This window comes from Balaenoptera ricei, chromosome 1 (genome assembly GCF_028023285.1).
Source record: "Balaenoptera ricei isolate mBalRic1 chromosome 1, mBalRic1.hap2, whole genome shotgun sequence".
NCBI lineage: Eukaryota > Metazoa > Chordata > Mammalia > Artiodactyla > Balaenopteridae > Balaenoptera > Balaenoptera ricei.
Window position 1 is genome coordinate 154,178,094 of NC_082639.1, and position 27,448 is coordinate 154,205,541.

The 27,448-nt window shown below is 42.0% G+C and overlaps 1 protein-coding gene across 7 annotated transcripts in view; it reads right to left on the reverse strand.

Annotated features, from left to right (window-relative positions):
• HHAT (hedgehog acyltransferase) overlaps positions 1–27,448 on the reverse strand; it is a 361,708-nt gene that overhangs the window by 211,635 nt on the left and 122,625 nt on the right. For all 7 annotated transcript variants that reach the window (XM_059938732.1, XM_059938751.1, XM_059938765.1 and 4 more), the window contains one exon: positions 2,763–2,913. In XM_059938732.1, coding sequence (XP_059794715.1) covers positions 2,763–2,913 — 151 coding nt within the window. The remainder of the gene's footprint in view (positions 1–2,762; positions 2,914–27,448) is intronic.

Here is a 27,448-nt window from a genome sequence, read left to right on the forward strand (position 1 = left end):
TCATCTACTTAATGTGGAACAGTTATTGTACAAAGAATGAAGGCCCAAGTGTTTCTACATATAACTGGCAAACCAGAAAACCCTTCGAGAAACTGAAACAAACATGAAGGGGCAGATCTACACCCATGCCTGCTAAAGGAAGCCAGGATACAAGTTTAGGTCACCCCCAGGAAAGACCATGTCTGCTGCTTCATCCCACGCCCTTGTGAGCACCGTGCTTTAGAATCACATCACTCCAAGCAGTCACCCCAGAGCCCCCCCTCAGAGTAACTTTTCATTATTACTCTCTTGCCCGCACAGTAACTGAGAGGGAGGAGGGAGGGTTTCAACAAGCTGGGGTCTACACTATTTGAGTCTGGTTCCAAACAAGAATGACAAAGGTCTTGGCAGACATACTCTCTCCACCTCAGTGGTTTGTCTACAACAGAGGATCCTGGACAAAAAATAAAATAATTAATTCACTCGCCTGGAGCCAGCATGCCTGCCAAGAGTCAAGGTTTTTTTTAATTATCCCAGCCAACAGTGGAGAAGCCCTTTAGGAGAATGTGCTTCCCAAGAAATGCATGAGAGCAAGCATTCACACCAAGGAGGAAGAGGAACCGCGCTGGGTGCCCACAAGGCATTCATCACATGTCCCCCAAGCCATGCTAGGTCCCAACCCGTCTATTCAGTAAATTACTTTTATGAGCAGGTCAAAAGTGAACAGGGCCTTCCAACCAGGCTCACCTTTCAAACAGAACCACTTCCTGGCCCCCTAGCTAGAGAGGGAGCCCCTTTCCTAAACCTGCCATTAAAGGCGGGCAACCTATGATATTTGATGAAATAATTAAAGACAAATCAAAGCAATTACTTGACATTCCTTACAATAATCACATGACATTTCTAATCCCAAGAAGCAAACTGGACCAAAAATAAAATGTGTACAAGAGGCTTAGATCAATTCAGCCTCCATAATAAATTACTATGGAAAACCAGGATGTTTGTTGCATGCTGTCTACCCCCTTTCCAAGAGCAGCATTAGATATAACAATATTCACTGAGCTCAGAGACGAAATATAAGACTGGATGAGCCAGGATGGATTTTCTGAGCAGGCCCAGGACTCAGGTGAGGCAAATGGACGCTTCTAAAGAGCACAGTTTAAGTAGACATTGCCTCCCACAGACGTGCAAGTCCTCAGCCTGAGGTTCTTACATTAGCTTTCCAATTTCAAAAGCCAGCCTGCCACTTGTTCCACACGGGAAGCGATAATAAAACACAGTGGCAAGCAAGCCCATCTGGAGAACAACAATCAGAAATGGCAGGGGGAGCTGAGGGATCTTTTAGAACAAAGACGCTAGGGCAACTATATGTTTATGGGGCAAAATCAAGAAGACTAAGAAAACTGAGAAGAAGCACCTGTGTAGCCAAGTGCATGAGTGTAGGAATAATATAAGGATAGGGACTTCCCTGGTGGCGCAGTGGTTAAGAATCTGCCTGCCAATGCAGGGGACACAGGTTCGATCCCGGGTCCGGGAAGATCCCACATGCTGCAGAGCAACTAAGCCCGTGCGCCACAACTACTGAACCTGTGCTCTAGAGCCCGCGAGTCACAGCTACTGAAACCTGTGCAACCTAGAGCCCATGCTCCACAACCACTGAGCCCACATGCTGCAACTACTGAAGCCCGCACACTTAGAGCCCGTGCTCCGCAACAAGAGAAACCACCGCAATGAGAAGCCCACGCACCGCAACGAAGAGTAGCCCCTGCCCGCTGCAACTAGAGAAAGCCCTCGTGCAGCAATGAAGACCCAACACAGCCAATAAATAAAGAAAGAAAGAAAGAAAGAAGGATGAAAGCTAAACACCTACTATGTGCCAGATGCTTTCAATGTACATATTAGCTTATTTAATCTTCAAAACAGCTTTTAGAGATGAGTATTATTATTATCATTATCATTATTATTACCATGTAAGAGATAAGAAAACTGAAACTTAGACTTAGTAAGTTGCCCTGGATCTGAGAGCTAGTAAATGCCCTGGCCTGTGCTATTAACCTAAGTCTATTTTTTTAATCTACAGTCCCACATACAAAGATGTTATTTTCAAGAAAGACAGACAGCGATAAAATCATCAAAATATACATCATGGGGGCTTCCCTGGTGGCACAGTGGTTATGAGTCTGCCTGCCAGTGCAGAGGACACGAGTTTGAGCCCTGGTCTGGGAAGATCCCACGTGCCGCGGAGCAACTAGGCCCGTGCACCACGACTGCTGGGCCTGCGCTCTGGAGCCCGCGAGCCACAGCTACTGAGGCCTGCGAGCCTGGAGCCCGTGCTCCGCAGCGGGAGAGGCCACTGCAGTGAGAGGCCCGTGCACCGCAACGAAGAGTAGCCCCTACTCACTGCAACTAGAGAAAGCCCGAGCGCAGCAACAAAGACCCAACGCAGCCAAAAATAAATTAATTAATTATTTAAAAAAAATATATATATATATATATACGTCATGTCCCAAGTTAGTAAAAACCCTTTTAGACATAACTCTTTGTGTATCTGTACACAAACTTGGTGAGAAACTTTCTTATTCACAATTTTCGTAGCCTGACAATATTTTTGAGGTTCAGACAACATGGATTGTCATCCTGTTAGATTAAAAAAACCGAAGTGCCAAACGCGGCTCGAGTGAAGGGCAGAGAAAGGATGGTGGCCCAGGCGCTCTGAAGCCGGCCAAGCCATGGGTCCTCCCACGGGATGTCCCTGAAGGGCCTTAATAAACCAAGCCACTGACCTCCACATCCCCGTGAAACTGAACATGGTGCTCACACAGCGAGGGAGGGGCGGTGGCGTGAGTCCATCCAGGCGCATGAGCAGAGCTGGGACCCCAAAGAGCACCAAGTACTTCACATAGAAGAAGAGCACTTGGGCCAACGCCAGTCCTCCTGAAAGACAGAGGGACCCGTTAGACACAGCGACGAGAAGTGGAGCAGTCTCCTGGGAAAGATGCAAGGCTCCAGAAACACACTGCCTGCTCCCGCTTCTCCGACCACTCCCCGCCCCTCCCCGCAACTCACACATTTAACAAGTCTCCCATGTCGGTTCTGGGCAATGATATTTGGGGATTAACAAATATTGAAATCTCCTTTATTATTGTGACAGGCAACAGGACCTCTTAGCAGCCATGCTTTTACAAATGCTAGAAAAGGGCACACTTTAAAAACATATAGATGTGTAAATATATATGGCATTAAAAACTATTAGAAAGGAAAAATCCTTCCCAAATCCTTTCAAAACCTCACATGAGTTCACACCCACTAGGATGGTTAGAAGCATAAAGTCAGATCAACAAGGGGGCAAAGATGTGGAGAAACTGGAACCATCATACACTGTTGGTAGGAATGTAAAATGATGTGGCCACTTTTTTTTTTTGGCCATGCCACACAGCATGGGGGATCTTAGTTCCCCGACCAGGGATCAAACCCATGCACCCTGCAGTGGAAGTGTAGAGTCTTAACCACTGGACCGCCAGGGAAGTCCTGATGCGGCCACTTTAGAAAACATTTGGCAGTTCCTAAATGATTAAACATACAGTTACCATATGACCCAGCAATTCCACCCTTGGGTATATACCCAAGAGAAATGAAAACAGGTGTCCACATAGAAACCTGTACCCGAATGTTCATAGCAGCATTACTCACAAGAGCCAAAAGTTGGAAATAACCCGAATGCCCACTGACAGATGAATGGATAAATAAAACATAGTATAGCCATATGGTAGAAAATTATTCAGCCATAAAAAGAAATGAAGGGCTTCCCTGGTGGCACAGTGGTTAATAATCCACCTGCCAATGCAGAGGACATGGGTTCGAGCCCTAGTCCAGGAAGATCCCACATGCCCTGGAGCAACTAAGCCCGTGCGCCACAACAAGTGAGCCTGAGCTCTAGAGCCCGTGAGCCATACCTACTGAGCCCGCGTGCTGCAACTACCGAAGCCCATGCACCTAGAGCCCGTGCTCCGCGACAAGAGAAGCCACTGCAATGAGAAGCCCACGCACCGCAACAAAGAGTAGCCCCCGCTCGCTGCAAATAGAGAAAGGCCGTGCGCAGCAATGAAGACCCAATGCAGTCAAAAATAAATTAATTAATTAAAAAAAAAGAAAGAAATGAAGTACTGATACATGCTGCAACATGAATCTTGAAAACAACATGCTAAGTGAAGTGAGCCACAAAAGGCCACATATTATATGATTCCATTCAAATGGAAGTCCAGAAGAGGGAAACAAAAACGGAAATAGAGACAGAAAGTTGATTACTAGTTCCTTAGCACTGAGGGGCTGGAGAGCAAGATTATGGGGGGTGGTGGCTAAATGGTAGGGGTTTTTTCTGAGGTGATGAAAATGTTCTAAAATTGGTGGTGGTGATAGTTGCACATATCTGTGATATACTAAAAGCCATTGAGTTGTACACTTTAAATGGATGGATTGCATAATATGTGAACTCTATCACAATAAATCTATTAAAAAAAATAAATAAATAAGGTCCCCAAGCTGTAAGAATCAGCAGCTTCTTGGCCACAATTGTGTCTTTCTGGAGCAAAAGGAATGCAGGGTGTGGGCGCAGGGTGAGTTCTGAGGCCGAGACACATACTCTGGCATCACAGGCCTCCACCTCTGAGGGTGACGCATGTCTCCAGCTGGAGCTCAGGATGCTCTACTGATTGACACACCCCTGTGGGCTTCTGGGCCAGTTGCTTCCAACCTCTTCACCCTGAGAGGAGGATGGGGCATCTGGGCTATAGGTCTACGGGGCACCACAAACCTGGGCAAACTGCTGGCCTCAGCAGCGGGGTGAGGAGGTGAAACGAGTCTGCCAGAGCAGTCAGTGCCCATAAGGAGAAGGCCACGGGCAAAGTGCACGAGGAAACCCTGGAGTAGATGGCCAGTGGCCACGTGCTGTCCAACCTCCAAACTCACCTTCCCCAGCGTGCAGGGAAATAATGCAGGGCAGGCTGATGCCACTGATCAGCTTATCTGTGGGACAGTTGAAGGAAATAACTAAGCCTTAAAGAAGTACCAGCAGAAGATATTACTATCTGGTCCTTTTGATGTTACATGAGGATCTTTGAAAGAATATCACTACCATGGAATGTGTGTCTATAAATAGTAACTCTGTGCCAGAAGAAACACATAAGCCATTTTCTGAATATACAATTTGGGCAAAGGCAAACAGTGGTTCCAATTCAACAGCCATATGTCCTACAAGGAGAAAACCCCAGCAATCACCATGTCTCAGTCCCACTCAGGAATGGTCAAACAGGTTCTTTTTAGAAACCAGACTACAGTCATATCTGTTGGAAGGGCTGGTATATAATGGTAGCCTTCTTGGATGTATCTCATAAGAGACAAGAAAAAAGCTGATGTGTGTGCATGTGTGTGTGTGAATACATATATATGTGTGTGTGGGTGTGTATGTACAAATTCATCAAGAAGAGGGATATATATGCTAACAATACTATCTTAAAAGCATTTGCTGGGGGGCACAGGACTACCCTGAATGGTGGAGAAATCAGTTCCATTGGCTGAGATGGCAGTGAGGGAGACTATAAAATATTTCAAAATGAACCACCAGGCTCTAGTCAGAAAAGTCTCAGAGCTACCAAAAGGCAGGACATAAGTAAGAATGACTAATTAAAAGGCACAAAGCTTCCAGAGCTGACAATGATCAGCCTGAAGAACTGAAGGTATCAAAGGATCTATGGAGGACTGTACATGGATGGTCAAGGCCGCCCAGAGCTCTTTTACAGATGAAGCATCAGAGATTTCTTTCCCTTGGTAACGGGTACCGGATCAGGGAGAACAGGCTGCTCCTTGTCTCCAATGCTGCCTTTAATTTGACATTATTTTTGTACAGCTGTTATATATGAGGCATATGAATTAAAATCCATAACTGAATCTACATTTTTATGAATCACCATTTGCATACAACCATCACCATTTGTTAGTACTTTCATATGGAACTAGGCTAAGGAAAGGGTTGATTTTGTACAGGTATTTAATAGAATTCTGTGGCTAGATCTAATTGAAGATAACATAATTGGGGATTTTTTTCCCCCAATATGGATGGAAAGCACAAGAAGCCACATATTTATCAATATGCAACAAGTGCCCCATTTACCTGATATTGAGTATTCTTTTATGGATTAAGATACAAAAGGCTTAACTTTTTCCTTGACATTTTAGTAACTGGTTCATAAGCTTATAGAATAAGAAATGATGCATAGTGGTTGTTGAAACATTATAATTGTGATTTCTGTATTGTTTAGTCTTTCTGAAAAAAAAGTGTGTTTATACCCATGAGTTTAACAATTCTGCTCTCTTGCTGTTGATTTCCATCATCCCTATGAAAGACGCATGGCTCATTCTTCTTTCCCCTTGACCTGAAGATTAGTCTTTCCCTTTTAAGATTTGGCCCAAGGTTTCAGGGTTAACCCTAAGGATTAACAATCTCCCACTAGGAATATGATATGCTGGAAGGCAACATAAGAAAGGCAAATATCATATGATATCACTTATATGTGGAATCTAAAAAATGGTACAAATGTACTTATTTACAAAACAGAAATAGAGTCACAGATGTAAAAAAAACAAACTTATGGTTACCAGGGGGGAAAGGGGGGAGGAGGAATAAATTGGGAGATTGGGATTGACATATATAAAATAGATAACTAAGAAGGACCTACTGTATAGCACAGGGAACTCTACTCAATAATCTGTAACGACCCGTATGGGAAAAGAATCTAAAAAAGAGTGGATGTATGTATATGTATAACTGATTCACTTTGCTGTACAGCAGAAACTAATACAACACTGTAAATCAACTATATTCCAAAAAAAATTCAAAAAAAAGAATACAAGTGACTCTACTCTGATTGAAAGTTATTTGACATACATAAATTGAACTCACTTTCATTATATTTAAAAATACAAAATTTAGCTATTTTTTTAATACTTTAAAACATTTTTGCCAGGATTATATTTAAAAGATCTTCTTACTAGCAGGAGTTATGATTGGTTTTTACCTAACCCAACACCTTCCTCCCAAAAAAGTCATAGATGAGTTCATACGTTACACTCATTCATTCAACAAGCATGTTCCAAGCACCTGACCACTGAATCACTAGTTAGTTGCTATGGGAAGTAGACTAGTGGTCAGACCAGGTGGGGACCCAGGCTTCAGGGAGCTCACAGGTCAGTTTCATTACAGTTCCATTTATCTCTCCCCTTGGCACTTGGTGTTTTCTTCTGCCTTTATGCCCTATCCCACCGTTTCCTGGCAAAATTCCATTTATCCTTCAGGCCCCAATTCCAATATGGCCTCTTCTTAACTTCCCTATGCTTCAAGCGGAATCAATAACTTATTCTGCATTAATTCAGTATATAAATATTGAGCACCAACTGCTTACCAGATACTGAGCCATACAGTGTTCAATAAAGACATGAGATCCCTGCTTTATAGAGTATACAGTGCGTTAAAAGTGACAGAAACTTAAAACTATTAAACTTAAAACTATTAAACTATTCGTTGTAATTATTATGTGCCTAGTATGGTGTAGATGCTTGGTATACATCAGTGGGCATTCCTGCCTTCATGGGGCTTACATCCTAACAGGACTCAACAAAAAACAGACATAAAAATAAATAAATTCTATATGGATACTAAGGAAGTATGGCAGAACATATTCCCCAACAGTGGCTGCAATGATATCTTCCATCCCACATGCCCTTCTGTAATGTAATCTTGCCACTCTCCCCATCAAAAGTAAATCTGGGCAGATCCTAGGACCAAGAGATTCAGAAAAAGTGATGCTGTTCCAATTCCAAGTGTAGCCTGTCATTGGCCTGGCATCTTCTGCTTCCTGCCCTTTGGAACACTCACTCTTGGATCCAGCTGTCAGGCTGCGAGATGCCTGAGCCACGTAGAGAGGCCACATGAAGATGCGCTAGAGGACAGCACCCGCTGAGCTCCCAGCCAAGTCAGCCTCAACTGCCAACCGTGTGAGAAGCCACCTTCGATGTCCTGCCCAGCAGAACCTTCAGATGCCTGCAGCACGAGCTGATATCTGGCAGCAACCACAGGAGAGACCCCAAGCAAGAACTACCCAACCAAGTCCTGTCAACCAACGGAACAGTGAGAGAGAGGAAATCACTGTTTTCAACTAAGTTTGGGGATGGTTTGTTTTTCAGCAACAGCCAACTGGGACAGAGGGTGATAAATGCAATGGAAAAAGAAATAAAAATTGTTGAGCAGGGTAAGGGAACTCAGAATGCAGAGGTGGCAGGTGCTGCTATTTTTTAAAAGGGGAGTCAGGGTGGTCCTCATTGAAGAGAGGATATTTGAGCAAACACTTGAAGGTAAGGGGGTGGGCTATGCAGCCCCCCGGCTCTCTCCAGGCTGTCATCATACTTTGTTCTACGGTTTGTGCTGTGATTATCACAACAGACCATAGTTGTACCCATCCTGTGAGACCACAAGTTTTTCAAGATCAGGAATTCTATCTTATGCCTCTTGTATTCCCAGCACCTAATATCTGACCTATAATTAAAGCTTAATAAATGTTTCCTTGAAAAGTAACTAAATTGATAATTCACCCTGTAGTATGAAAACTATTTGTATCAGGGTTTTTCTGGGAAGTATACTGATATTCTAAAATCTTAATCTTCTATTCTGAGGACTAAGTCACTACTGAAGTTCAGACCTGCCACCAGATAAAAGAATCCTCTGCGGGTCTGGGACCTCCCAGCATCAAGAACAAAGCCGGGAAAGGGAGACAGAAACAGAAGACCTAGGTCTATGCTTGCCATTGCTTCCAAGTGACTGAATGTGCAGTGAATTCTACCACCTGTGGGCCACCTCCAACTGGAAGGGCCTCAAACTCAACTTGTCCAAAGAGAATGAGGCTTTCTCTCCCTCAAAACCAGAAACAGAGCAGACTTTCGAGACAGGAGGAGATTAGTTCTACAAAGAGTTCTAGGAGAATGGGGACTGAGAAAAAACCCCAAATGTTGGGGTTCCCTTGAGTTCAGCCCTTCCTCCATTGGCATCCCTACCTACCCAGCCCTCCATACTCTCTCTGCATTTGACATGACCTCACCATAATTTGAACTGATCTAAAGCAGCTGGTGATGGGCTCCCATTTGGCTTTCCCCCTCCTCTCAACTCTGGTCCTCAAACAAGTAGCTGAAGAATTTCATATTGGCTGGTGGGGGGGGGGGGGGGGAGGGTGGGTAGGTGTGAAGGGGAAAGTGAGTCAGGCCCAACTCACTTTTCCTCCCTGAAACTACTCATTTTACCGAATCGCACCCTTCACTCTCTCTTTGCTCACTCATTCCTCTGCCTAAAGGTCTTCCCCTCTCCATTTTGTCTGCTGAAACTGTATCCTTCTTTAAGGCCCCACCTAAGGCCATTATTTCACAAAGTCTTCCCAAAAGCTCCAGCCAAAACAGTCACATGCTTCCTTGCAAGTACATAACGTGGGACAGCTTTCTGTGAAGTCCAGTCACTGTGAGCTCTATGGGGCAGGGGCCACAGCTGTCCTCTCTACCTCCATCCCCTTAGCCCCAAGCAGTGTCTGACACAGCATGGATATGACCAATGGGTATTTGCTGAATGAAGAAATGCACTGAAAAAAATAAATGTACTTTCATGTATATTAACCCACTGCTATTTTTTATTCAACCCTGGGTCGTAAGTATTACTCCCATTGTCAGATTTAAAAAAACAAACATTTGTAAGAATTATGACCTCCTCGAGTCTCAGGGGTCATCAACACTGGATCTTAAAACCCAGGTCTCTTGTTTCCAAAATCAATGACCTCTCTCTCTAGTGAAAAGCCTTCACTAACCAGAGAATGGGTCAAGTCACGTCTTATGCCACAGTTTGCCGAGGATTGAAGAGAGACGTCCCTCGGCTCTGCTGGCCTGCTGCAGAGCTGCCATCTTTGCATGCCTGAGCCCTGTTCGTGTGATGCCAACAGTCAGTGAAAGCCACTGGCTCCAGCTTCACTCCGCTTCAGGAGGCATTTTGTCTCTGCACTATCATACTGTCGTATCTGTCCTCACCAGCTTGTGCCACCCTGACCCACCACTATACTCCCATCTCCAGCCTGTCCTAGGCTTCTGCCTCAGTCCATACCCTGACCTCAACCCTGGACCTTTTCTGCTCCAAGGCAAATGACTCCAGTCACTTTCATCTTGCCTACATCTAACCTATTCTAGATTTTGTGACCCATTCTGTGATTGCCTGTTCGGATTAGGAAGCCTAGATATTTTATAAAAGTTTCCTCACACATAAAGTTCTTTATAAGAATTTTCATGCCTACAGTGAACAATACTGTAGTTTACACTTAAAAATGTGGTAAGAGCATAGATCTCATGTTAAGTATTCTTACCACAATAATAAAAAAAAAAGAACCTTTCCTATATAAGATCAGGGTAAGTACTAGAAGTATAAAGATTAGTCATTAAGAATACAGATCAGGAACCACAACCTAAATAGAAGTAGTGCCATGATAGAACTGGCAATTCTTCCCTTCTCGCTGGGGGTATTAGGAGGAAGAGGAGCTCATGTCTTGGGAAGGTCAACACCAGTGGTCAGAATTACCATGATTTCACAGGTTCCCATTGAGACATTAAAGAAGAGGTAGCTATTGCCTTGCAGTGATTATATAACACTCTTTGTCAGGAGGCGAAGATGGATCGGTGCCGAGAAAACAAAGTCAGTAAACGTGATTGATGGGGGAAGGGCATGAGATAATAAAACTGAGGAATTGCTACCAGGGGCTCCAGAAGAGCAAGCACTGAAGTCAGGAAGGAAAGAACGGCGTGCTGGTGAGAGATGCCGCCGACAGAGCTCATGAACCTTGTCCAGCCTGCCGAGGCCAAGGAGATAAAAGAAATTCAATAAGTAACTACAGCAAATTCTGTAGTTTCAACCTAAACCTAAGGATTTAGAAGTTGAACCTGCAGCTCCACCAGGTAGGAGACAGTGTCTCACCTTCTGGGCTCAACAGGATAACTGACCCACTTAAGGAGAAACCAGCTGGAACCCAGTAATGAGTTCAGACTCATCCACTACATCATCTTGAGCTGAATCTCTAACTAACGTGAATACCTGTCATTCATCTACCAGGGCATGGTTTGTATCACAAGATTCCCTGCTCATACTATAGTAATAATATGCTCTAAACAACTGGCTGTACATGTAGATGACAAGGTCACCCATGCCCAGCAGTTGACCCTCCAGGGCTCAAAAAGGAGGGACGGTGGTCCCAGCACCCAGGCTGCATCTCCCCCATGAGCAGTTCAGAGAAGGCTGCTTCTTAGAAATGCAAATACTGAGTATTCAGTGCAAGTAATGCCAAACCAAGGAGCTGGGAGGAGTCAAAAAAAAAAAAAAAAAAAAGGCAATGAGTTGGAGAGGCTAGAGGAATGGTAATCAAAGTGCCCAAACCCCCAAACTAGAGGTGAGCCAAGAGGGTGGATGACAAATGAAACAAGAACACACTCAAGTTGTTCAAGAGTGATCCTGGAGATGTAACTTTCTGGCCACACAATTTCTTTCTAAGTGACGTACAGCAGAGGACAGAGAGGCCAGGCTGTAGTCCTCAGGTGGGTCCCCATTCCGGCGGGGGGCGGGGCAGCAGCCAAGCAAGGGGACCAAGGCCTGGGCTCTCCTGACAGGGCGTAAGTCAGAGCTCTGCCCTTTCTTCTCTCCCTATGACTGTGAGGGTGGGACCCACCACATCCTTTACATGAGGCTCCTCAAACAACTCTAGTTCATTTTCCACGTGCCCTATTAGTTACCAACAGCCATTTAAAACAATAGTCACATACGTAGTGAAAGTGTAAAGAAACACATGAGAGCAAAAATCACCGAACTCGGGATAGTGGTTACCATTTAGAAGGAGGAAGGGAAAGGCAATCAGGAGGGGTCTGCACAGGGGCTTCAACTATGTTGGTAATACTTTACTTTTTAAACTAAGTGATGGATAAACACATATTCACTATATTTTTAATGACTTTTTAAATATCTCAAGAGTGTGTGTGTGTGTGTGTATAAAATATAGTCTCACTGCCAGGACAAGTTTACCAACAAACTAGTTTCTGAGAATACATTCTGGCATAATAGCAGCAGCTACTGATTATTAAGCACTTGCTCTCTATATATACCGAGCAGTATGCATCATCATTTTTAATTCTCACAACATACCCCTCTGTGGGCATGGGTATTATTACGACCCACATTTTATAGACAGGAACCTGGGCACAAAAAAAGGTTACAATACTTGCTTAAGATCACACACTAAAGTAGCAGAGTCAGGACTTGAACCTGGATCTGCTGCTTCCAAGTTACCACGTTTACTAGATTCACATACAACTCTGAGACCAGACTCGGAACAGAGGCTGTGTGAGGTAGACCAGATGACAGGACAACAAGGGAGCTGCTAAAGGGAGTTGAAGGAGGTATTCCAAGCAGAATAAAACAGCCAGGGACCAAGCTCTAAAGATCCTCAGGAAGCCAGCCTCAAGGAGCACACAGTAAGTAAAGATGTGCAAAAAACAAATGTGCTGTGGTGAGCAGCTCTGGATTCACAGATTTGAGAATTCTGATCCTCATAGTATCAAAATAAGTAGTTATTAACTCAGAAACTAAGAGAGTTTACCTTCCAAAATGCTTAATCTTTGGGCATACTAGTTAATGCAAAATCTAGTTTTCAAAACTTTCTTCTTGTTAGAGTTTAAAGCACCAAAACGCCTCTCTTCAAAGAAAAGGTATGTTGCTAGGGGGAAAAAAAGTTATCTGGGTAGAATATTAAATCTTATTTTCCCATCCTCTTTAATTATAAATTGTTAACATCTTTAGGGAAAAGGCTATAAGCCACAATAAATCACACTTAACATCAAATTATAATTTTCCAATAAAAATATTAAATACATCACAAAATATATCTTAAAGTAAAATCAAAGTGTTCCAGAAGCATTTTTAAATGGTAAAATAAATTTTAAATCTTTTTAAAAAATGACTATTGTCATGTAACAGAATAGACATGCTGAATTAAGAGTTTATATAAGTCTGCAAAGGCCCTTCCCCATCCAAAAATTGTGAAGGAAGAAGAACCCACGCAGCAGAAGCAAAGTAATACTACACACACAGCTATGTAAGACTTAATGAAGTTATGTGGGAAAAGGAGGGAGATTTACACGGGGCTGAGTGACCTGAAAACTCTAAAAAGCAAATCTGCAGGTAGAGACCAGGTGTAGATTATTGTTTGAATTTTGATGCTTCAGTGTAACTCATTTTGCCCAGAAGAAGTGGTCTGTAAAATCTATGTGCAAAAAGAATTGGAAATTAACTACTAATTATTCTATTGCAAATCCTCAAGAAACCACAAAATCCCTTTAGGAAGCAAATAATTGCTTCCCCAAAGTATCCAACAAATTTAGATTTCCATATATCAACTTTGCTTAAGAGAAAAATACGCCTATTTTATGTTATCTAAAAAGTTAGCTGTACACTAAGCTACCTGAGCACAATAATGGGTTAGGTAGGGATCAACAAAGATCACAGTATTCTGAGGGATACTGGGGAGGGAAAGGGAGGGCAAGGGAGAGTTAGTGTTTTAAATAACTGTGGTGCAACTTGCTACCCTTTATGACCCCGCATGGAGCAGGCATCTCTCCTATTCTGCAAGCATGCACCATGAAATTATCCTCACACCACACGGAGCACCTGTAATTGAACAGTCAAGTCCCACAGTACTAAATCCCAGTGTAGCTATGGGTTCACACTGTATTAATTTTAAATAACCTCAGGATTCTAATCCAAGGAGAGAATTTATAAAAATTAAAATTTTTCTATTGTATCTTAACAAACCTTGGCATATTTAATGCCTCCAAAGGGTGAAAAAACAAAGAGACTCTTATGCTATCTGACATATGTTTGTGTCCCTAGTTTTCAAGACAGACATCAGATGTCAAACGTCTGATCCCTCTTCCCTCACTGTGATGTTGTAGAAGGAGAAAAAGCCAATGGATGGCTTTGTTAGCATTTCATTAGCATTTAGGCAGGTGCACAGACATTATTTCAACAACAGCTAGTGCTTAAACAATGAGTTACAAAACTACATGTACTTAGGAGATGGGGCTCTAAAGTCCAACCAGTGAACAGTTAAGATTTCAAAAGACTCTAATGTACATTCCGCAGAGCTTCATTGTATCTTTACCTATGAGGTAAGAACAACTCATTTGCAATTATTTTCACCACCCCACCCCTTCAATCACTCTCAAATCCCTTGCCAAAGCTCTCTTTTATCCCCATAACCTCATATACCTGGATTTACCATGGTGAAACACTATTCAATAATGAACTCAAGAAATGTGATCTTTTTGAGGTCTTTTAAAGAAAAGCCATAAGTTACTGTCTTTGCCCTCCTTAATCCTAAACTCCTAAACTCAAATTCAGGTATAGTTTCAGGATGCCATATTTTGTCTTCTTATAAGATTCTGATGTTCAAAAGAAAATGAGGATACATGTCATTGTACATTTGTCCAAAGCCCTAGAATGTACAACACCAAGAGTGAACCCCTATTGTAAACTATGGACTTTGGGTGATAATGATGTATCAATGTAGGTTCATCAATTTTAGCTGATATACCCTCTCTGATAGGGGATATTTACAGTGGGCAGGCAGGGGGAACAGGAGGTATATAGGAAATCTCTGTACCTTCCTCTCAATTTTGCTGTGAACCTGAAACTGCTGTAAAAAAAAATAAAGTCTTTTTAAAAAAGAATGAAAGAAAAGAAAATGAGAGTTATTATCTTTTAGAGATACTACTGAAATGTTTGTGTATAGTGAAAAGACATCTGGGATTTGCTTCCAAACAGTAGTATCAGAGAGAGTACAGATGAAAGAAAAAATGGCCATGAGTTGATAATTGTTGAACCTGGGTGATGAATATATGGGGGTTAATTATATGCTTATGCTTTTATTTTTCCAAAGTATGAACTTTTAAAATGGGAGGCATTAAGAGCCCCCACCAGAACGCTGAATTTTAGCCAGAAATATTCAACTTCCTCTTTACCCACCAACCAAACACATCTGCAGGGGATAGTGAACAAAATGGACTAATACTGGCACAATTCCACCTCCTTCTCACACTGTGAGCACAGAAAGTCTGAAAAGGGTAAAATGGAGAGGCCAATTACAGGAAGGAGAAGGGAGAGAATGCCATGAGGCGGAATAATGAACCTGCTTATCAGTCCCTGAATCACTGGGAACTGGCAGCCCAGGAAGAAGCATGTCTCCATGTAGGAAGATGCCCCACTGCGATCTTCATCAATAACCATGTTTCTCAAGTTTATTTGGCCCTAAGAATCACCTAGGATAACAGGTAATCACAGAGATTCCCAGGCCTCTCCTTGACAGATTCTGGTTCAGTAGGTTTGGGTCAGAGCCCTGAAATCTGAATGCAGAACAAGTCCTGGGAAGTTATGTTCAGTCAAGTTTGAGAAATTCTGACTTAGAAGATCCACACCCTATTCCCTTTCCCCATGTTTAAAAACATACATCAAAGTGTAAACAGCAATTTTCCTGGGGAAAGTAAGGTTACCTTTCTGCTGCTGTTCATTCATATTTTCTGATTTTCATATATAGAAAAGAGACACCTCTCTTGCTCACTCTGTTGGTTCTATGACAGAACTTCAAAGGTAATGTTTCAGACTCATTCTGACACTCATGGCCGAGTTACCAAAAAAGGGAACATGCAGGGAATTTCAAAGGGAAATCTGAGCCACAGGACAGACCTTTAATCTTCTTAGCTAAAGATTGCTATAATTTTGATAACAGCAACTTACCTGTGAAGAAACAATATTCTGCTACCTTGAGAGGGAAGATCAGTGGTCTCCTGGGCCCAATCTGATACCCTCCATTAGAGAAAGGAAGCCACAAATTTCTCTGCAAAGAGTTCTGCTAAAACAAATACATCCACAAAAAGTCGTGCTACTCTATTTACAACACCCAAGCAACCTAAGCATCCATCAACAGACGAACAGATAAAGAAGATGTGGTGTATATATACAATGGAATATTACTCAACCATAAAAAAGAATGAAATAATGTCATTTGCAGCAACATGGATGGACCTAGAGATTATCATATTAAGTGAAGCAAGTCAGACAGAGGAAGACAAATATCATATAATATCACTTATATGTAGAATCTTAAAAAATGATACAAATGAATCTATATACAAAAGAGAAATAGAGGATTTGGTTCAAGGTAGTGGAGTAGAAGGAGGTGCTCTTACTCCCTCTTGTGAGAGCACTGGAATCACAACTAACTGCTGAACAATCATCAACAGGAAGACACAGGAACTCACCAAAACAGATACCCCACATCCAAGGACAAAGGAGAAGCCACAATGAGATGGTAGGAAGGGCGAAATCACAATAAAATCAAATCCCATAACTGCTGGGTGGGTGACTCACAAACTGGAGAATACTTATATCACAGAAGTCCACCCACCGGAGTGAAGGTTCTGAGCCCCACATCAGTCTTCCCAACCTGCGGGTCTGGCAACAGCAGGAGGAATTCCTAGAGAATCAGACTTTGAAGGCTAGCGGGATTTGATTGCAGGACTTCGACAGGACTAGGGAAACACAGACTCCACTCTTGGAGGGCACACACAAAGTAGTGTGCTCATCAGGACACAGAGGAAGGAGCAGTGACCCCATAGAACTGAACCAGACCTACCTGCTAGTGCTGGAGGGTCTCCTGCAGAGGCAGGGGGTGGCTGTGTCTCACCATGAGGACAAGAACACTGACCGCAGAAGTTCTGGGAAGTACACCTTGGTGTGAGCCCTCCCACAGTCCGCCATCAGCCCCACCAAAGAGCCAGGTAGGCTCCAGTGTTGGGTCACCTCAGGCCAAACAACCAACAGGGAGGGAACTCAGCACCACCCATCAGCAGACAAGCAGATTAAAGTCTAACTGAGCTCTGCTCACCAGAGGAACAGCCAGCTCTACCCACCACCAGTCCCTCCCATCAGGAAACTTGAACAAGCCTCTTAGATAGCCTCATCCACCAGAGGGCAGACAGCAGAAGCAAGAAGAACTACAATCCTACAGCCTGTGGAACAAAAACCACATTCACAGAAAGTGAGACAAGATGAAAAGGCAGAGGGCTATGTACCAGATGAAGAAACAAGATAAAACCCCAGAAAAACAACTAAATGAAGTGGAGATAGACAACCTTCCAGAAAAAGAATTCAGAATAATGATAGTGAAGATGATCCAGGACCTCGGAAAAAGAATGGAGGCAAAGATCGAGAAGATGCAAGAAATGTTTAATGAAGACCTAGAAGAATTAAAGAACAAACAAACAGAGATGAACAATACAATAACTGAAATGAAAACTACACTCGAAGGAATCAATAGCAAAATAACTGAGGCAGAAGAACGGATAAGTGACCTGGAAGACAGAATAGTGGAATTCACTGCTGTGGAACAGAATAAAGAGAAAAGAATGAAAAGAAATGAAGACAGCCTAAGAGACCTCTGGGACAACATTAAACGCAACAACATTCACATTATAGGGGTCTCAGAAGGAGAAGAGAGAGAGAAAGGACCCGAGAAAATATTTGAAGAGATTATAGTCGAAAACTTCCCTAACGTGGGAAAGGAAATAGCCACCAAGTCCAGGAAGCGCAGAGAGCCCCATACAGGATAAACCCAAGGAGAAACATGCCGAGAAACATAGTAATCAAATTGGCAAAAATTAAAGACAAAGAAAAATTATTGAAAGCAACAAGGGAAAACGACAAATAACAAAAATGGGAACTGCCATAAGGTTAACAGCTGATTTCTCAGCAGAAACTCTGCAAGCCAGAAGGGAGTGGCATGACATATTTAAAGTGATGAAAGGGAAAAACCTACAACCAAGATTACTCTACCCGGCAAGGATCTCATTCAGATCTGATGGAGAAATCAAAAACTTTACAGACAAGCAAAAGCTAAGAGAAATCAGCACAACCAAACCAGCTCTACAACAAATGCTAAAGAAACTTCTCTAAGTGGGAAATGCAAGAGAAGAAAAGCACCTACAAAAACAAACCCAAAACGATAAAGAAAATGGTCATAGGAATATACATATCGATAATTACCTTAAACATGAATGGATTAAATGCTCCAACCAAAAGACACAGGCTTGCTGAATGGATACAAAAACAAGACCCATATATATGCTGGGTACAAGAGACCCACGTCAGACCTAAGGACACATACAGACTGAAACTGAGGGGATGCAAAAAGATATTCCATGCAAATGGAAATCAAAAGAAAGCTGGAGTAGCAATACTCATATCAGATAAACTAGATTTTAAAATAAAGAATGTTACAAGAGACAAGGAAGGACACTACAAAATGATCAAGAGATCAAACCAAGAAGAAGATATAACAATTATAAATATATATGCACCCAACATAGGAGCACCTCAATACATAAAGCAACTGCTAACAGCTACAAGAGAGGAAACCGACAAATAACACAATAATAGTGGGGGACTTTAACACCTCACTTACACCAATGGACAGATCATCCAAAATGAAAATAAATAAGGAAACAGAAGCTTTAAACAATATAATAGACCAGATAGATTTAATTGATATTTATAGGACTTTCCATCCAGAAACAGCAGATTACACTTTCTTCTCAAGTGTGCACGGAACATTCTCCAGGATAGATCACATCGTGGGTCGCAAATCAAGACACAGTAAATTTAAGAAAATTGAAATCATGTCAAGCATCTTTTCTGACCACAATGCTATGAGATTAGAAGTCAATTACAGGGAAAAAAACGTAAAAAACACAAACACATGGAGGCTAAACAATACGTTACTAAATAACCAAGAGATCACTGAAGAAATCAAAGAGGAAATCAAAAAATACCTAGTGACAAATGACAATGAAAACACGACGAACCAAAACCTATGGGATACAGCAAAAGCAGTTCTAAGAGAGAAGTTTATAGCTATACAATCCTACCTCAAGAAACAACAAACATCTCAAATAAACAATTTAACCTTACACCTAAAGGACCTAGAGAAAGAAGAACAAACAAAGCCCAAACTTAGTAGAAGGAAAGAAATCATAAAGATCAGAGCAGAAATAAATGAAATAGAAACAAAGAAAACAATAGCAAAGATAAATAAAACTAAAAGCTGGTTCTTTGAGAAGATAAACAAAATTGATAAACCATTAGCCAGACTCATCAAGAAAAAGATGGATAGGACTCAAATCAATAAAATTAGAAATGGAAAAGGAGAAGTTACAACAGACACCGCAGAAATACAAAGCATCCTAAGAGACTACTATAAGCAACTCTATGCCAAAAAAATGGACAACCTAGAAGAAATGGACAAATTCTTAGAATGGTATAACCTTCCAAGACTGAACCAGGAAGAAATAGAAAATATGAACAGACCAATCACAAGTAATGAAATTGAAACTGTGATTAAAAAATCTTCCAACAAACAAAAGTCCAGGACCAGATGGCTTCACAGGTGAATTCTATCAAACATTTAGAGAAGAGCTAACACCCATACTTCTCAAACTCTTACAAAAAATTGCAGAGGAAGGAACACTCCCAAAATCATTCTATGAGGCCACCATCACCCTGATACCAAAACTAGACAAAGATACTACAAAAAAAGAAAATTACACGCCAATATAACTCATGAATATAGATGCAAAAATCCTCAACAAAATACTAGCAAAGAGAATCCAACAACACATTAAAAGGATCATACACCATGATCAAGTGGGATTTATCCCAGGGATGCAAGGATTCTTCAGTATATGCAAATCAATCAATGTGATACACCATATTAACAAACTGAAGAAGAAAAACCGTATGATGATCTCAGTAGATGCAGAAAAAGCTTTTGACAAAATTCAACACCCGTTTATGATAAAAACTCTCCAGGAAGTGGGCATAGAGGGAACTTACCTCAACATAATAAAGGCCATATACGACAAACCCACAGCAAACATCATTCTCAATGGTGAAAAACTGAAAGCATTTCCTCTAAGATCAGGAACAAGACAAGGATGTCCACTCTCACCACTATTATTCAACACAGTTGTGGAAGTCCTAGCCATGGCAATCAGAGTAGAAAAAGAAATAAAACAAATACAAATTGGAAAAGAAGAAGTAAAACTGTCACTGCTTGCAGATGACATGATACTATACATAGAAAAACCTAAAGATGCCACCAGAAAACTACTAAAGCTAATCAATGAATTTGGTAAAGTTGCAGGATACAAAATTAATGCACAGAAATCTCTTGCATTCCTATACACTAATGATGGAAAATCTGAAAGAGAAATTAAGGAAACACTCCCACTTACCATTGCAACATAAAGAATAAAATACCTAGGAATAAACTTACCTAGGGAGACAAAAGACCTTTATGCAGAAAACTATAAGACACTTATGAAAGAAATTAAAGATGATACAAGTAGATGGAGAGATATACCACGTTCTTGGATTGGAAGAATCAATATTGTGAAAATGACTATACAACCCAAAGCAATCTACAGATTCAACGCAATCCCTATCAAATTACCAATGGCATTTTTTGCAGAACTAGAACAAAAAATCTTAAAATTTGTATGGAGACACAAAAGACCCCAAATAGCCAAAGTGGTCTTGAGGGAAAAAAATGGAGCTGGAGGAATCAGATTCCCTGAATTCAGACTATACTACAAAGCTACAGTAATCAAGACAATATGGTACTGGCACAAAAACAGAAATATAGCTCAATGGAACAGGATAGAAAGCCCAGAGATAAACCCACACACCTATGGTCAACTAATCTATGACAAAAGAGGCAAGGATATACAATGGAGAAAAGACAGTCTCTTCAATAAGTGGTGCTGGGAAAACTGGACAGCTACATGTATAAGAATGAAATTAGAACACTCCCTAACACCATATACAGAAATAAACTCAAGATGGATTAGAGACCTAAATTTAAGACCAGGGCACTCTAAAACTCTTAGAAGAAAACATAGGCAGAACACTCTTTGACATAAATCACAGCAAGATCTTTTTTGATCCACCTCCTAGAGTAATGGAAATAAAAACAAAAATAAACAAATGGGACCTAATGAAACCTAAAAGCTTTTGCACAGCAAAGGAAACTAAAAACAAGACGAAAGGACAACCCTCAGAATGGGAGAAAATATTTGCAAACGAATCAACGGACAAAGGATTAATCTCCAAAATATAGAAACAGCTCATGCAGCTCAATATTAAAAAAACAAACAACCCAATCCAAAACTGGGCAGAAGACCTAAATAGACATTTCTCCAAAGAAGACATACAGATGGCCAAGAAGCACATGAAAAGCTGCTCAACATCACTAATTATTAGAGAAATGCAAATCAAAACTACAATGAGGTATCACCTCACACCAGTTAGAATGGGCTTCATCAGAAAATCTACAAACAACAAATGCTGGAGTGGGTGTGGAGAAAAGGGATCCCTCTTGCACTGTTGGCGGGAATGTAAATTGATACAGCCACTATAGAGAACAGTATGGAGGTTCCTTTAAAAACTAAAAACAGAATTACCATATGACCCAGCAATCCCACTACTGGGCATATACCCAGAGAAAACCAGAATCAAAAAGACACATGCACCCCAGTGTTCATTGCAGCACTGTTTACAATAGCCAGGTCATGGAAGCAACCTAAATGCCCATCAACAGACAAATGGGTAAAGAAGATGTGGTACATATATACAATGGAATATTACTCAGCCATAAAAAGGAACGAAATTGGGTCATTTGTTGAGACGTGGATGGACCTAGAGACTGTCATACAGAGTGAAGTAAGTCAGAAAGAGAAAAACAGATATCGTATATTAACGCATATATGTGGAACCTAGAAAAATGGTACAGATGAACCGGTTTGCAGGGCAGAAATAGAGATCCAGATATAGAGAACAAACGTATGGACACCAAGGGGGGAAAGTGGCGGGGGGGTGGGGGTGGGGGTGTGCTGAATTGGGAGATTGGGATTGACATGTATACACTGATGTGTATAAAACTGATGACTAATAAGAACCTGCTGTATAAAAAAATAAAAATAAAATTAAAAAAACTTAACACCATTCTATTCCATAGTGTAAGGAGTCACTGCAGGTATCAAAGCTCCCCTCAAAGGGTAAATCATCAGGTAATTGGTAAGTCTGCTAGAATTTCAGGAAAAAAAAGTTTATAGATTTTATCTATGTGTTTGTTTAACCTATAGTTTCATCACAGTACGTTCCCTCTGCTATTGTGATAGTCCTTAAGGTACATGAAAATGATTTAAAATGTACCAGAGATAAAAGATATACAATGATTTCTTTTAATCTTTCAGAAAACGGAAGTTACACTCTGGGCACCTTTCCTTTCACAGGAAGAGAAATGTCTGAAAAGCAAGCTGTGCCCAACACCCCAGCGATCTATGTGGACTACATTTTCCCCACCTGGTATCATCTGCTCCCACAGCTTTAATGGCCACCCATTCGCTATGAAACCCAAACACATATCGCTAACACCGATATTTCTCTTGAATTCCAAAACTGTAGATGCAATCACCCCTGGACACCTCCACTTCATCTCCATACCTCTGGTCCCCACACAGTATTTGGCATCCAACATGCGCCTAATGAAGGTCTGGAGAATGAGTGAGCAGATAGTGACTCCCTTCTGGAGGCTTAATGAAACCTTGTTGAATTGATTTGAATGAAACGACCATCAATTTTTCATTGACCACAACTAGATCTGAGGAAGCTTAGCACTTAAATAACACTTCACAATCATTGAGCCCATCTCAACTCCCTTAATATGCCCAGTATTGCAAAGTTGGTGAAAATTCAGGACGAGGACACTCAACTTTGCTCTCCTAACCAAAAGTAATTCATCACAGTCGTTGGGGGTGAAGGGAGGCATCACCAGAACCTGAGCAATGGGGGAAGTAGCCCAGAAGTGAGATGTTTTGAGGGAGGAGTTAGACAAAGGAAACCTCAAGCAATGACGTGTACAAAGCATGAGGATATGAAACGGTCCAACAAACGAACCTATCTACAAAATAGAAACAGACTCACAGACATAGAGACCAGACTCATGGTTGCTAAGGGTGGAGGAGGGAAGGATTGGGAGTTTGGGGTTAGCAGATGCAAGCTGTTATATATAGGATGGATAAACAACAAGGTCCTACTGTATAGCCCAGGGAACTATATTCAATATCCTGTGATAATATGGAAAAGAATATTAAAAAGAATGTATCTATGTAAAATCAAATCACTTTGCTGTACAGCAGAGATAAACACAACATTGCAAATCAACTATACTTAAATAAAATAATTTTTTTAAAAAACCGGTTCAATATGCCAAAAGGAAAAGCATTTGCGGGAATGGTACTGCAGCTTCAGTGACACGAGAGGCATGATCAGAAAGGGTCATCTGTCAGTTAAGAAGCACAACTTTACAGTAAAAGGCCTGAGAAACCAATAAGGAAAGTAAGATGATCTGTTTTGTTTTATTTTATTTTATTTTAGGCTGTGTTGTGTCTCCGTTGCTGCGCGGGCTTTCTCTAGCCGCAGAGAGTGGAGGCTACTCTTCGTTGTGGTGCTCAGGCTTCTCATTGCAGTGGCTTCTCTTGTTGCAGAGCTTGAGCTCTAGGTACACGGGTTTCAGTAGTTGTGGCGTGCGGGCTCAGTAGTTGTGGCGCACAGGCTTAGTTTCTCCGCAGCATGTGGGATCTTCCTGGACCAGGGCTCGGACCCGTGTCCCCTGCGTTGGCAGGCGGATTCTTAACCACTGCGCCATCAGGGAAGCCCTGTTTTATTTTAGAAAGCTCTATAAGAAAACGGGGGATGGTTTTGTTCCCGAGAGGAGAAGGGCAGAAAGAGGAGGAGGACAGAGAAAAGGATGGAGCAGCGGGGCTTCCCTGGTGGCGCAGTGGTTGAGAATCTGCCTGCCAACGCAGGGGACACGGGTTCGAGCCCTGGTCTGGGAAGATCCCACATGCCGCAGAGCAACTAGGCCCGTGAGCCACAATTACTGAGCCTGCGCGTCTGGAGCCTGTGCTCCGCAACAAGAGAGGCCGCGATAGTGGCAGGCCCGTGCACCACGATGAAGAGTGGCCCCCGCTTGCCACAACTAGAGAAAGCCCTTGCACAGAAACGAAGACCCAACACAGCCATAAATTAATTAATTAATTAATTAATTAAAAAAAAAAAAAAAAGGATGGAGCAGCATAGCCGGGACCTGAGCCTGAGTTCCGACGTGGCGGAGGAGCCAGGGAGCTCCAGTTGTCTATTTCAAGTCGTTAGTGTGGCTGTCTGCCAAACCTTTACTAAAGTCCTCTAACACACACAAAGGCTTTACCCGAACAGATTTCAGTTCGTGTGTGTGTGTGTGTGTGTGTGTGTACGTAGTAGTCAAGAAAAAGAACCAAGTACCATGTGATAATGAGGGCAATGCCCAGTGGGGACAGCACAAGATCCCTAAACAGAACAAACTCCGCAAAAGCAAGAGATGAGACAGAGGAGGCCACGAACTGAGTCTCAGAAAAGCACTGGACTCTGCTCAGTCCAACGACAGTCAGTTCAATGACTTGAACAAGAAGTCAAGTTCACGTTATCTAGAAATTAAGGGGCTGGGAGACGCTCACAGCTAAAATCCAGTGAAATCTGATCGACAGCCTGTATATAAAAACATGTTCCACAAAAAATCTGAAAATTAGAGTACATTAAGATTTTTTATTATTATTTTACAGAATTTCATAAAAAGAACCTAGAGTGGTAAGACTCAGGGATATTGTGATAACTGAGATGAGAATGGCCACTATGGTAGACCACCTCTCTCTGGTCCAGCAGCAGTACCACCACCTTACCCCCACTTCAAAACTTTGAAAACTGCCCAGGAGAGGCTGAAATGAGATTAATAAAATGTTGTCTAATTGGAATTGCTCAGATGACTGCCTAGCTTTTACTGCCACCTCCTGGCCCTTTCTGGTATGTCTCCCCTGAGTCAGTGGTGCTGAAAACCACACACACACAAAATCCATTACCACATTCACGCATCTCCAGCTAGATAGAGCATCAAATTAAACCATGATCACACTGCAACTGTAAAGCTGTGATATCGAGTGGGAGCCCCTGAATAAGGCAGCTGTACACTGATAAGGTCACCCCAGCCAGGCTGACTACCCCCTGGTCCCCGATCTGTCAGCACGCTGAGGGCAGATCTGTGTCTAGGGGCAGATGCACATTCACCAAGCTCACGGAGACAGATCTCTAATACATAAACACCAATGTACCAATTTAGAGTGAGAATCATCACCTCCAAGGTAACCCAGGCCTCATATTTTCCTACAAGAACCACTTTTCTCTCTAGGTCAGGCACACTGGAAATCAAATCATGCACTCATGAGAATTGCTTAGCGAGGAGGAAATCAGGGCCAGGGCACTGGCCAGAGAACATGAACTTTTAAAGGCATCCGGCTCTGAGAGATGGGGTCGTCTGCCCCACAACTGGAATATTCTGCCACTGGACACAACAACACAAATCTCTGGAACAGCGTATCTATCCTTCTCCCGTCAATGCTTGAATGGGAATTATCAGGCCTTGCCTTTGAGATGTTTCCCTGTCCAGTTCTGGCCAATCCACCTCCCTTTCTGGTTGGCAGGATGTTTTCATGGGGACGATGAAGCCTCCAGTGAAGCTTCCATCAGTCAAGTGCTGACCGAAATCTGTGTCTCTGCTCCACTGTGCACTGATACCATAGTCGGCTGTCTGTAACGGGCTCTACTGTCCCTATTTCCAAGCTTTTGGAGGCACCACGGTAGTTCCATGGACTTCCAATAAACAGGTAATGATAATTTCCATTTGTTGAATGATTAGAAGTTTACACAGAGTTTGTACATCCCTTATTGGAGCTAGTCCTCTCAAGCACCCTTTGGGGTTCTTTGGGTAAATATTATGATTCTTATTTTACAGATAAAGACACTGAGATTCAGAGATGGTAAGTGGTTTTTCCAAGGTTGCAGAATTAGTGAATATAGGGTTAAGACTACAACTTACATCGTTGAATCCCAGGTGAGTCTACTGAGGAAGCCAGCTCTTAACAGTAAACATAAAGGAACTCTGCCTGACTGACTGACCTACTCCTATATAACAACTAGTTATGGACTGTCAGTTATCAGCTACCTATTGTTCTAGGCACTTTGGAACACCAGGATGATGAATTTTTTTTTTTTTTCATGCTACAACGTGGATGGATCCTTTTTGGGTTTTTTGATCTAAGATTTCTACTTTACTTTTCTTAAAACTTTTATTGGAGAACAGTTGATTTACAATGTTATGTTAGTTTCAGGTGTATGGCAAAGTAATTCAGTTATACACATACATATTTTCATTCTTTTTCAGATTCTTTTCTCATATAGGTAAAGGATGATGAATTTAAATAAGGTTCCTATTCCATGGAACATATATTCAGTGGTGAGAGACAAACAAGGAAAGATTCAGATGGTGATAAGCCCTGTGCAGAGAATAAAAGTCGGGGATGTCAAATGCTGATTGGCTATTTCCGTTTGGGTCACCAGGGAAAGCTTCTCTGGGAAAGGACATTTAAGCTGAGGTGGAAATTCCAAGAAGACATACAATGATGAAGGGGAAGAGCATTCTAACCGGAAGGGACAGCTAAGACCACAGCGTGGTCCCCTGAGATGGGCCCATACTGGCTACGTCTGAAAAAGAACAAGAAGTCCAGTGCGCTGGGGAACAGAGGGCAAACGGGGTGGTAAAAGGCTAGTCAGGAGGTGGGTGGGAGCCAAACCACATGGCCTTTTGTTAAGGAGGATCAGTCAGATTTTATTCAAAGCACAATGGAAAGCCACCACGCTACTACGGAAATGTGCCACTTTTCAAAGAAGTCACAGCATTCTAGAATAGGTTTTACACCTCAATTCCAAAGTCTCAATCAGCTCACTATTCCTACGGCACAACGATTCAAGTCTTTGATGAACTTACAATGCTTCCCATAAACAAGCAAGAGGTACTTGAAAAACTCAGAACACAAGTTATCTGGGGAGAAGGAGAAAGGTTTGTCCTGATAAAAGAAATTTTTATAGACTGAGGTCTGGGGAAGCCATTCTGGCTTATACTTGAATTTTATGCTAAGTAAAATAGCCTGTTTGTGGCTTATCAAACACACATTGCACATCTGCTTTAATTATTAAAGAAATGGGCACACTGATCAGAAGTAAAGAATATCATGTTAAAAATAAAGATGAAATGCCTCCCTTCCTGGGATGCCCGTGCTGGTACTCCTTCAATGATAAGACTCCCTTTCCAGGTACCAA